A 12,838-nucleotide genomic window follows, 5' to 3' on the forward strand; every position below is an offset into this window, starting at 1 on the left:
TTTTTCTGTACTTACTCCAAGCAGGCCTTGGGAACAAGGAAAACTTGCTCCTTATCTCCTCTACCCCTAGGGGGTGCAAACGCTTAACAAAAACCTCACCTCGTGGAGTCAAAGCAGCGATCCTGTAGGACAGGGTAGAACTCCTGTGGGTTTCCCAAGACAGTAACTCTTAACTCTTGACAGGTGTAGGGCGTAGAAAGCCTTGTCTTGCTTCCTGGGAGCGGTAGGTGGTTTCTAAAGTGCTGACCTTGCAGTTAGCAGTCGGACTCTAACCACGGTGCCGCCAGGGTTCCTAAACACATGCTGCTATGCAGAGGAAGGTCGCAGGCTCAAAGGCATCCCAAGGCCCTTGGAAGAAAGGCCTGGTGGTTACTTCTCAGAAGTCTCAGCCCCTAAAACCCAACAGTTCCCTCTGACGGCCGTGATTCAGTCACTGCTCCCTAGGTCAGTGGTACCCAACCTGGGGGTCACGACCCCTTGGGGAGTCCAACGACCCGTTCACAGGGGTCGCCTGATTCATGACAGTAGCGAAGTGACAGTGATGAAGCAGCACAAAATCATGTTATGGTTGGGGGTCACCACCGCATGAGGAACGGTATGGAAGGGTCGCGGCATGAGGAAGGTGGAGAACCGCTGCTCTAGGTGGTTCTGGTTGACCCTCCAGTTTGAGAACCTCGGCCATGAAAGCTAGGCTCCCTTTCTTCCACCCTAGATTCCAACTCATGGCCACCTCAGCTACCAGGAGGTTTCAAGATAAGGGGGAGGAAAATTCCATCACCTCATTCCATTTGTCCGGGAACTTTTGGAAGCCCCTTGTATGTAAAAGCAGACTCCACCTTCTAGGCCACTCCGCCTCATACTGTGAACCCTGTCTGGGATTTCTGAGACTGTAAATCTTTCCGGGGACAGACAGCCTCGTCTTCCTGCCTCAGAGCTGCTGAAGGGTTTGAACCACCAACCTTGCTGTTAGCAGCCTGATGCAATGCCTAACCCCCAGCGCCGCCAGGACTCCATAATGGGGTGATAGATAATATATCTAACAAGCAGAAATCGAAGCAAAAAAAAAAAAGCTTTACTGCCATCAAGTCGATCCCGACTCACGGTGACCCCAGAGAGAATAGAACCGCCCCCGTGGGTTTCCAAGGCTGGAATTCTTCCGCCCCGTCTTTCTCCTGCAAATCGGCTGCTGGTTTCCGACTGCTGACCTGGCGTTAGCCGCCTAACGCACCACCACCGCACCACCAGGGCTCTTCAGAACCCTAAACGGGACTCTCTCATCTGGGGCTGATTGATCTTCTGATGCTCTTGGGAATGCCGTGTGGTCTGCTTGTGAATCCACACCCATGTCTAAGATCCCCGGTTGCCCCTAGGCTAAGTGCCCGTCTGTCAACTGGAAAGTTGGCAGTTTGTAAGTCCACATGGCAGAAGCACACCCACCGGTGTGATCCAAGAATCATAGACACTAAAATTCAAATCCGAAGAGGGAAAGGGCGTCAAGAGCTTCAATTCTGAACACCCGGTCTGCAGAAGACTATGGATGACAGTGGAAGCCCACAATCCATTGGCAGGGTCCCCACATGGATTAAGCCTTTGTGGAATCTCCTCTGATCATAATCTAGGGATGTTGAAAAAAAAGGGTTTTTTTAAGTTGGCAGTTTGAACCCTCCATTGAAATAATGGAATTAGACACAATTCATAGTAACATGCTCACCTCAGCCTCACTTGGTGGTCCTCGTGGAGAGAGAGGGAGGGGATGGAGGACAAGGGGAAGGGAACAGGGGAGCGAGGCCGGGAGAGGAGAGGGGGAGCGAGGAGAGGTCAAGGGAGGAGCCGAGAGAGCTCTTTATTGCTAACTCAGGCCTATATATCTTTGGGGGGCCTGCAAGCCCACTAATTACAGGTAGAGACGTCACAGGAAGGGTTGCACTATAGGTTATACAGCAACCGAGAGGGGTGCTAATGAGTCATAATCAACAGGCCCCACCACCACCACCCCAACAACAACTGGTCTGCTTTTTGTGGGGGAGAGGGGGCACAGAGTTTTATCAGAGTTACAGCCCCTCGAACAAATGTGGGGGAGCCCCAAAGAGTCGAGGAAAACTGATAGGTTTCTCTCTTGCCACTTGCCTCTAGTTTGCAAGCAATGAAGACAAGAAGGTTCTCTGAAGTCTCCACTCTCTCTAACGTAGGTAACTCCTCCGACACCCTCAGAGCCTCACCTTTCTCTGAGGACTGGGTCGGGCCTACCCCGAGTGTGTCCTGGGTGCCACAGCCAGGTCCCCACCCTGTCATCAGACCCCAACACCTGCCCTTTGAGGACAGCCTCCCTCCCTCCCATGTCATTCCAAAGACAGGTGAGCAGCCTGAGCCCAGCCGAGGCGCAGGAGTGGGCTTAGAAAACAAGACAGGTCTGCGGTGGTGTTCGGCTTCCCGTCTAGTCCACTGTCATTGGAAGTTTGAAGACTGCAGAGGAGAGAAGTCGCCAACCCTGCTGCCACCCATACAGTCTCCACCCCCCCCACACACACACACGTGTGGCCCAAACGGGGAGCAGTGTCAGTGAAGATGTGTGTCCTCTGGAAGCTGCATTATTTCCCAAGTGGCAGCAGCACTGTTGGCGTTGGCAACAAGTAGGCAGGCTGGACTGTGGTCTCTCACTGGCCAGTGTCAAGATGCTACAACCTCTAGCCTCTGCCTCTCCAACCTTGAGCACTCTGGAAATGCACAGCAAAACGTGCTAGGGACAGGGTGGGACGGGGACCATCACCCCAGGAGTTTGCCTTTGGTTGTGTTCGCCAGCAGGTGCAAACCAATGTTCCCGAGCGGCCCCTCGGGTCTTTCCCCAGTGGCCCCCAAGGGTGGCACCTTATGCAACTACAGGGCCGTCGCCGGACCAGAAAATGCTCATGGTAGACATAATCTGCCCCTAACCTCATCCTCACTCAGATTCCACCTTTTGGGTTTTTAATGCCACGAGGAAACAGGTGGCTTTGTTTATTCCTGATCTGATTTGACCCTTGTGGTCTTTCTCTCTAGGATTTCGTGTTTTCTTCACTCCAGACCGCACGGTTGATTGAGCATCCTTGCATGCACAGTATAAAGCTGTATGTGGGGTAAGAAGCTATGTTATGTCTTATGACCTTTTTTAAAAAAAGTAAATCACTTTATTGGGGTCTCTTACAGCTCTTTTAACAATCCATACATCAGTTGTATCAAGCACACTTGTATATATGTTTCCATCATCATTTTCTTTCTATTAGAGCCCTTGATATTGGCTCCTCTTTTTTAAAAAAAATCATTTTATTAGGGGCTCATACAACTCATCACAATCCATACATACATCAATTATGTAAAGCACATTTGTACATTCATTGCCCTCATCATTCTCAAAACATTTGCTCTCCACTTAAGCCCCTGGCTTCAGCTCCTCATTTCCCCCCTCCCTCTCCACTTTCCCCTCCCCTCCTTAATTTTTTTAATGAGTTTGATCTGCTTTCTTTCATCCATTCAACAAACACTTTTTTTATTAATTGGGATTTAATACATGTATCATACCATTCCATACTTTGATCATGTCAAGTAAAACTGTACAGTTGCTACCACAAACCTTTTCCAAACATGGACTCCTTGACATCATCCCCCCTTCTATCCCCCACCCCAGTACCCTCCTTAGTCCACTTCCTGTCTGTCCCTCCAGGTGCATTGATCCGAGGTTCCATCTCCTGAAAACACAGCAAAGCAGATGACACAGCTTCAGGAGGGTGACCTCCAATGACATAGCACCTCTGAGACACACCCCAGGATGAACATACAAGAACCACACAAAACAGTACAAACCAAAAAATACAGAAAATGTTGGGAGCCAGACCAGGTCCAGCCTGCATCCTAGTGGGGCATCTACTGACAGAGTTTTGACCGTTCAAGTCAGATTTTGCCTTTGATCTTCCCTACTCCCCTCTCGCCAGCACTCCGAACATTTTCCTTTTCAAATGAATGGGATCTTCCACCCCCAAGCCCCAACGCTTCCAGTGTCTTGACACTATTCTGAAAGGCCCTGCCCTCACTGAACATCTGAGAAGGCCTCTCTGCACCCCCAGCCCCCGAGCACGGGGCACGGCGAGGCAGCTTTGTGTTCTGTGGTCCTTGGTGTGGCTCCGGCTTGGAGCCCACAGGATGGTCACTGAAGGCAAGTAGGGGATGTCAGCAGGACTTGGGGGGATTCGAGGAGGAAGAGCCAGTGGTCCAAGGTGACCCCCAAGTCTCTGGCGTCACTGAGCATGCAGGGGGCGGGGAGAAGAGCGAGAGAGGTGTGATCCGTGTGGGGCTCTCTGGACCTGCAGGACACCCAGGCTGGAACTGGAAGCAGAGCGTCACCACGTTGTAGATCAGGTGCAGGTGGCCGAACAGGTTGTAGGCTTGATGGCTGTCTTCTGGCATCTCCGTGGGGCATTCTGGGGGTGCAGTGGCTACAAGGTGAGATGCTCACCACAAGGTCAGCAGTTTGAGACCACTAGCCAGCCCCAAGGGAGAAAGACGAGGCTTCTCCATGCCTATAAGGATTTAGGGTTTCAGAATCTCACGGGTGGGGGGGGGGACTTCCACCCTGTTCTCTGAGGTGGCTGTGCCTTGGCATCACCTTCCTGGCAGAGTTTGGAATTGTGGAGCATGTTGTGTGGTTGGAAGGGGTGCCAGCCCCTCACCCCACTAATCCCAGGTTCAATCGGCACAATTGTACGGTTGGGATATATAAATATTATATTAAAGTCTTAGAGAGCATGAGAGATAGAAGAGAGATTGAAATAATGGAGTCAGACACAATCCATGGTAGCATGCTCACCTCAGCCTCACTTGGTGGTCCTCGTGGAGAGAGAGGGAGGGGATGGAGGATAAGGGGAAAGGGAACAGGGGAGCGAGGCCGGGAGAGGAGAGGTGGAGCCGAGGAGAGGTCAAGGGAGGAGCCGAGAGGGAGCTCTTTATTGCTAACTCAGGCCTATATATCTTTGGGGGGCATGCAAGCCCACTAATTACAGGTAGAGACATATGTCACAGGAAGGGGTAGCACTATAGGTAATAAAGCAATGAGAGGGGGACAATAAAGGATATACATGCAATAGGAAGAGGAGGGATTGGGGGTATCCATGAGACAAGAAGGGCGGATCTTAGATTCAGGGTGGCAGCCTAATTTTGGATGTCACTGAGCAGGTTTGATCTGTTCTCTGACTCATTGTCTTTAACAGCAGGGAGCGTTTTTTCGGTCCCTACCAGTCCAGACAGTTGTCTGGCAACTGACTGCCTTCAGGGTGGTAACTTGACCATCTTTTATCATTAGCTGCAAGCAGTGTCCTGAGTCTAACATATATTTGGGGAGATGACTTGGAAGAAATCTTTGTTTCCCACAACATTGTCTGTCTGTCTGTCTGTGCTGTGGAGCTCGTTCTGACTCAGAGCCACCCCCAAACCCTGCCCGGTCCTCTGGCATCTGCATAACCGTTCCATGTCTGAGCCCGTGCTGGTGGCTGCCCATCTCGGGCCTCCCTCTTCCTTGGCGGCCCCCTGCACTGGACCAAGCACAGCGTCCTCCTCCAGGAACTGGTCTCTCCTGACAACGTGCCCAAAGTCCGTGATCGAAGTCTCGCCTCCCTCTGCCTCCTCAAGAGCCCTCTGGCCGCCCTCCCTCCCAGACAGATGTGCTGGTGCTTTGCCCCCACCCCCAGTGCCTCAGGAGTCTGCCAGCGCCTCCAGCCGGCCTTATTCAACGTCCACCTCTCCCGTATGGATGAGGGGCTTGAAAAGACCATGGCTGGGCCCGGCCCACCTGGGCCCTCCGAGTAACACCCTGGTCTTTCAAGACGTTAAAGAAGCCTCTTGCCACAGCAGCTTTCCCCAACGTGCTGCTTCCGCGGGCACGGATTGAGGAGCCACGCAGGACCGGATCCTTGATGACTTCCGCCCTCCTCCGTTTCTCAGGAGGGGACCGAGTGGGGACCGAGTGGCCCAACCGGCAGTTCCCGAGCGCTGAAGGCACAGAAAGAGCAGGCGTTGGCATCACTGTCAAGGGCAAGGGATGTTTTTCTCTCCGATGAGGACTTCAGGAGTCTGAAGCCAAGGCATTGGCTTGGGGGCGGGGGTGTTCTTCCTGGCCTGTGTCAGCTTCTGGTTGCTTGCCAGCAGCCTCAGGGGTCCTGGGCTTCCCGCTAACATCTCCTTCCCATGCCGAGTGGATGTGCGCGGTGGGTGTGCGAGCCCTTCCTCGCCGTGTGTCTGGAGCCAGAACACACCTCGGGTTCTGACTGATTGAGTCCAGGACTTTGGCTCTCCAAGGTGGATGCACTGCATCTCACTGTCGAGGTAACGTGCCGTGCCACCCAAGGCCACCTCCTTCATCACCTGTGTCACTGCTCTGCGTGTGAGAGGCCACGGGCTGCCTGGCCAACACACAGATGTACCAGGGGAGGAAGAGCGTGGCAATGTGAACAAGCCACAACGATGATGTCCCTTTGAAGACCAGGTGCGCCTGACCCACACCAGGCTCAGTTGCCTTATGCGCACCGTGATGTTAAGGAAGCCAGAGGAAGGATCGGTGCCTCTGGCCGAGCTAGGGGGAGAGGGCAGAAAGCACCGTGGACTGCCAGAGAATGCACAAATCTGTCTGGAAGAAGTGCAGCCGGAGTGCTCCTTAGAATAAGGTGACCAGATTGTAACATTGGTAAAGCGGGACACCATTGATAAAACTCCTATCCTGGCAAAATAGCCACATGGCAGCCGAACACCGTATACCCTACCTTGTCATGCATTCTTTCCAAAAATCAGGACTTTTTTAAAACACCACAGGATGCAGGAAAAATTGTTAAAAATCAGGACTGTCCCGCCAAAAGCGGGACATCTGGTCACCTTACCTTAGAAGCAAGGATGGCTTCGTCTCAGGCACTGTGGACGTGTTGTCAGGAGGGACCAGTCCCCGGAGAAGGACGTCATGCTCGGTAAGACAGAGGGTCAGCGAAAAGGAGGCAGACCCTCAACAAGATGGAATGACAACCGGGGCTGCCACCAGGGGCTTGACTCTGGCAATTGTGAGGATGGTGCAGGGCCGGCCCACGTTTTGTCTGGTGGCACATCGTGTGGCTGTGAGTTGCGTCCAAGGGGAGGGCAGCTCAGGATGGGTCATTGTCTGGGGATCCAGCCCCTAAGAGATCATCACTGGCCCTGCAGGCGCAAATGTACGGTGATAATAAGGAAAGATGATAGGAAAGTCATATGAAATAAAAGAGAGAGAGGAGAGAATGCAACAAAGGAGTCAGACACATCTCATGGCAGCATGCTCACCTCCGCCCCGCTTGGTGGTCCACGTGAGGATGTGGAAGGTGGGAATTGCAGGAGCGAGAGAGAGAGCGATTTATTACTAACCAAGGCTTATGTATCTTTTGGGGGCGTGCAAGCCCCCTGATTACAGGTCAAGACATACGTCACTGGAAGGGGTTGTACTATAGGTAATACAGTAATGGGAGGGGGAGATGTGAGGGTATATACGAAATAGGAAGGGGAGGGATTGGGGGTACACATGTAATGAGATGGGCGGATCCTAGATTCAGGAAGGCCAACTAACTCTGGATGTCATTGAGCAGGCTTGACCACCTCTCTGGCTCTCCATGGAAACAACACTATCCTTATCAGTAGGGTGTGAGCCCCACCTACAGTGGACCAGACAGTAGTCTGATGGCTGAATGCCTTCAGGGAGAACATCTCCAAGCATCTGACCTCCCACCATGTGCTGGCAAACAGCCTCTAATGTTTGGCACATCTTTGGGGGAGACAAAGCTGGGGGAAAGTCTTCATATCCCACAAGTCATTGTGGCTGCTTTTCAGAAGTGGTCCACTTGTCCCCTTTTTCCTTGTCTGCCTGCCTCTGGGAGCTCTGCCAAAGCCTGGCTGCCACGGGTGACCCTGCTGGGTAGGTGAAATGCTGGCCGCATTGCTTCCTTCGCCCCAGCCACATATTATTTATGTCAAAACAAATATTTTACAATATATAATCATCTATCTTTTTTTGTGATTCATCACTATGCTTTAATTATGTTCAATTTGTCGCAATGAAAATACACCCTGAATATCAGATTTTTAAAAATTATATCAGCTATTTACATTACAATTCATAACAGTAGCAAAAGTACAGTTAAGAAGTAGCAACAAAAATCATTTTATGGTTGGGGGTCATCACAATATAAGGAACTCTATTGGTAGCCAACCCAGCGGGCCGCCCCCTGACCAGGCCCCAGTGCAAGCAGGACTTTTGTTTGCATGGGAGACGTCTAGAGCACCGTCGTCCTTCCTCCGCGTGTGCGAAATGGTCCTCATGTCTCATCTCCTCACTCCCTTCCAGAAAGAATGTCTTCTTCACCCAGGATAACTTTGTCAACATCATCCCGTTCACCGTCCCAAAGGCACTGGAGGTAGGCAATTGACTCAGCGGAGACGAGGGAGGTCCAGGGAGAGAAAGCCAAGCGCGCAGACCCACTGCCTTCCAGCCCCCACAGACTCCTCGCGACCCTGCAGGGCAGCGTGGCGCTGCCCCGGTGGGTTTCTCAGACTGTAAATCTTTACAGGAGCAGAAAGCCCCATCGTTCTCCCTAGGAGCGGCTGGTGGGCTGGAACCGCTGACCTTGGGGTTGGTAGCCGGACTTGTATCCCAGTATAGCAGAGCTGGGAACTATCAGCTGGATCAGCTTCTGTTCTTCTGGGGGTGTTTTTGTTTCGTTTTGTGTTTAATGCGATCTCTTCAAGAGGTTTAAAGCGGTGGTTCTCAACCTGTGGGTCGCGACCCCTGTGGGGGTCCAACGACCCTTTCACAGGGTCGCCCATGACCATGGGAAAACACATATTTCGGATGGTCTTAGGAACCGAGACACCGCTCCTCTATCCGTCTCCACATATGTGTGCCCAGTGTGAAGACTGTGTCCCATGCTGCACCTTGCCTCAAGATAAAATTCCATTTATTTGCAATATTTTACAATATATAATCATATATCTTTTTTGTGATTCATCGCTATGCTTTATGTTCGATTTGTAGCAATGAAAATACACCCTGAATATCAGATTTTAAAAAATTTATATCAGATATTTACATTACAATCATAACAGTAGCAAAATTACAGTTATGAAGTAGCAACAAAAATAATTTTATGGTTGGGGGTCATCACAATATAAGGAACTATATTAAAGGGTCATGGCATTAGGAAGGTTGGGAACCACTGCTTTAAGGTGATTTCTTTTAAACGTTTGACTGTGAAAACAGGTGGGTGGGGGGTTACATACTGGATCAGCATTTTAACATTCAACAACTTCAACAATGTATCAAACCTCCCAGGGGCTTGTCCTGTTCCCCCCTCCCCCACTTCCTTCCACCCCCATCTCCCTCTTCACCCAAGTTGACCTCTGTTACCCTCTATCCCAGCGGTACTCAACTTTCCTAATGCCGCGACCCTTTCATACAGTTCCTCATGTGGTGGTGACCCCACCATAAATTATTTTCATTGCTACTTCATAGCTGTTATTTTGCTACTGTTATGAATCATAATTGTTATGAATATAAATACCTGATATGCAGGATGTATTTTCATTGTTACAAATTGAACATCATTAAAGCATAGTGATGAATCACAAACACAATATGTCATTCTATATTGTGAAATATTTATTTCTAATGACAAATAAATGAAATGTTGTCTTGAAGTATGGTGTAGCCTGGGATAACAGTTTTCATGCGGGGGTACTCTCGTACGTGGGCGTATCTACATGTGGGCGGACCTTCCTGGAGATGGACAGAGGAGCAGTGTCTGGGTTCCTAAGACCATGGGAACTATGGGTCATTCGACCCCCAAAGGGGTCACGGCCCACAGGTTGAGAACCGCTGCTCTAAGCCTATTGCTTCCCCTACCCTCCCACTCCTCCCCCTCTTGGTAATCTTCAAAGTCTTTTCTGTTGTTTTTCTTGAAAACCTTTTCTACACACACACACACACACACACACACACACACACACACACACACACACGGGGGTGCCCCCACACACACACAAATGGAATTGCCCTGGGCGGAGCAGAGCTTTCTTAGTATGCATTTTTCCCACTAGGCGAGGAGCATCCAGCAACTTGCTCTGAGTTAGTGCACCCAGTGGTGTCACCTGGGAAGGTTCTCTCTGGCCACAGAGCATTTTTGTTTGTAAAAGCAGTTTGGCTGGAACCTCATTTTTTTGTGATGGTTGACTTAAGAGAACAGCGTGCGGCTGTGAAATTTTGTTTCCTGCTCTGGGGAAAAGCCACAGAAACTGTTGTGATGTTCAACACAGCTTGCAAGGACTGTGCTATGGGAAAACTCAAGTGTATGAGTGGTTTTCTCATTTCAACAAATGTGAGATGTTGCTGGATGACAAACCTCGTTCTGGACATGCGTCAACTTCCTGAATGGATCAAAATGTCAACTCTAGTGCTTTTAGGGTTCTTTCCACCAGGTCAGACCGTTCATCAAGCTTTGTATTTAGAGGTTCTAAAAAGATTGCATAACAGCGTGTTACAAAAAATGCCTGATCTGTGGCAGACGGGGGACTGGTGTTGCCACCACGACAACGCACCTGCTCGTGCAGCCATCTCAGTGCCCCAGTTTTTAGCTAAAAACAGCATGCCTCTCTTGCCCCACGCACCTTACTCACCTGACCTTGCTCCGTGCGACTTCTTCTTGTTTCCAAGAATGAAGCAGGACCTGAAAGGACAGTGATTCGACGTAGACTAGGTGAAGAAAAAACGAGAGAGGTGCTGTCTGCCATCCAAACAGATGAGTTTGAAAAAATTTTTTTCCATGAATGGAATTGCAGATTTGACAAGTGTATTAAATATGATCCAGAGTATTTTGAAGGTGATAAGGTTGTCTTGTAAAAAAAAAAAATCTAAATACATAACTTTTGGGGGGAAAATCTGTTTTTTTTGGGGGGAACCCCCTTATGTATATACATCTATATTTTTAAATAACAGTCGTCTCATACAATCTCTGTACTTTGGCGATTGACTAACACCACTCAGCACAACGTCCGGATCCATCCATGTCACGGGATGCTTCACGGTTTCGTCACTGGTCTAAATTTAGCACGGCGTGGTACGCCGTTGTGCATACACCCCTGGTGACTTCTCCATCTTCCACCGACGGGTATTTCTGTCCTTGCCATCTTCTCGCTGGGTTGAATGGTGCCGCTGTGGGCACGGCTGTGTCCATACATGTTCGTACTCTGTTCCCTATTTCTGTGGGGTGTCTACCAAGCAATGGCCTTGCTGGGTCCTATGGTATCTCTACTCCAATACCTCAAGGGGGCGCTGTCAGTAGCAGAAGTGCCTTTTCTCATAGATCAGAGGTCCGTGCTCAGGAATTCGTGATGGGGCTGCAGAAGGGGGGAGGGGTCCTTGCTGGTCTCCAGTGACCACTGTCCATCCTCAGAGGGGCGACTGTCTCCAGGGCCTGCCCTCCTTTTTCCCCCTCCAAGTTGCCCTGGCCTGATGCCCTAAAGGCTGGTGTTCCAATCCCATTGGCGACACCTCGCCATCAAGACCTCGGCACCTGCTCCCATCCAGACGGAGGCTCGTGTGAAATGCCTTGACTCACGGCAACGCCATGCCCAACAGAGCAAACTATGCCTCCCTCCCCCCTTTCCGCCCTGCTGCCCTGCCCTATCTGAGCTCCTTGTTTCAGTCACCTGCCAATCCTTCTCTTCAAAGAGCTTCTCGATTGATTTTGGGGTGGGGTGAGGGGGTGCCGCGGGGTGGGGGCAGGGGGGGGGCGGCTGACGATGCTACTGCGCTGATGTCAGAAACACTGTTACTGAGATATTTCTGCACCGGTGGGAAAGAAACAGTGTTGCTGATACTCTGTGTGCAGGGATGCTGGAGAGAAACACGGTTACCCACAATGCACCTGTCCTTCTCCCTAGGTTGGCAAGCCTGAACTCACCTCGGCCCTTTTTGCCCAAGATATCCTGCTGGTGGTGTTAAACAAGAAAGTCTATGGTTACTATTTTAAGCGCGATATCTGGGAACAAAGCGAAGGTGCGTGCATCTCGTGTGGTGGGTCCTGCTTGAATTTAGCCAGCCTCCCTCCAAGGTGAGCAAGGGTTCCTCGTGGAAAGGTCATATGCTGGCCTACAAACCGCCAGCTGGACCAGGCTGCTGCTGTCTGCTCATCCTTGCCCCTCTCAACAAGGATTGGCCCTGACCCCGCAGCCTGTCAGCTGGGAGCTGAGGGTCTCAGTAGGGGTGTGTGGTTGTGAGCCAGATGTCTGTCCTGACTGATTGAAGCGAGCAAGTGGCATCCGTAGGTTTGATACTGAATTGGGCCTCGGATGGAGGGGACCAGGCTGGGCCCAAGAATGAAGTCTAGACATCTGGTGGCCGAGCTACATATGCATTACAGTCAGGAGCAGGTCACAGAAGACAGGGGGCTATGGTCGGTGGGAGCAGTGGTAGAATTCCAACTTCCCGTGTGAGAGACCCGGTTCGATCCTTGGCCACTGCCTCTCATGCACACCCTACCACCTGTCTGGCGTGGTGTCTGGCATGGCTCAGAAACCACACAGGTTGGCGCCCGAGATCCCAGACAGACTGGGACAGGGACAGGGACGGAAGGCCTGGCGATCGACATCCGGAAACTCCCTGGGCCCCTCTGCCATGAGACTGGAAGTCTCCATGGTGCCCGTCTACCATGGCAGAGGGTGTGTGTGCTGTGGGGAGCGGGACCGAATTCTAACTTCTCTTGGACTTCCTGGAGCCATGAAGGTTGGAGAAACCCCACCCCACCCCCCGCCC

The 12,838-nt window shown here is 51.2% G+C and overlaps 1 protein-coding gene across 1 annotated transcript in view; it reads left to right on the plus strand.

Annotated features, from left to right (window-relative positions):
• Positions 1–6,325: 6,325 nt before the first annotated feature.
• The window catches only part of CATSPERD (cation channel sperm associated auxiliary subunit delta), a 69,301-nt gene continuing 62,788 nt past the window's right edge, over positions 6,326–12,838 (plus strand). Inside the window, exons 1-2 of the mRNA XM_030888307.1 lie at positions 6,326–6,348; positions 8,378–8,447. Coding sequence (XP_030744167.1) covers positions 6,326–6,348; positions 8,378–8,447 — 93 coding nt within the window. The remainder of the gene's footprint in view (positions 6,349–8,377; positions 8,448–12,838) is intronic.

Source organism: Echinops telfairi, unplaced genomic scaffold (assembly GCF_000313985.2).
Source record: "Echinops telfairi isolate 266 unplaced genomic scaffold, ASM31398v2 ScPeMD7_7459;HRSCAF=8497, whole genome shotgun sequence".
NCBI lineage: Eukaryota > Metazoa > Chordata > Mammalia > Afrosoricida > Tenrecidae > Echinops > Echinops telfairi.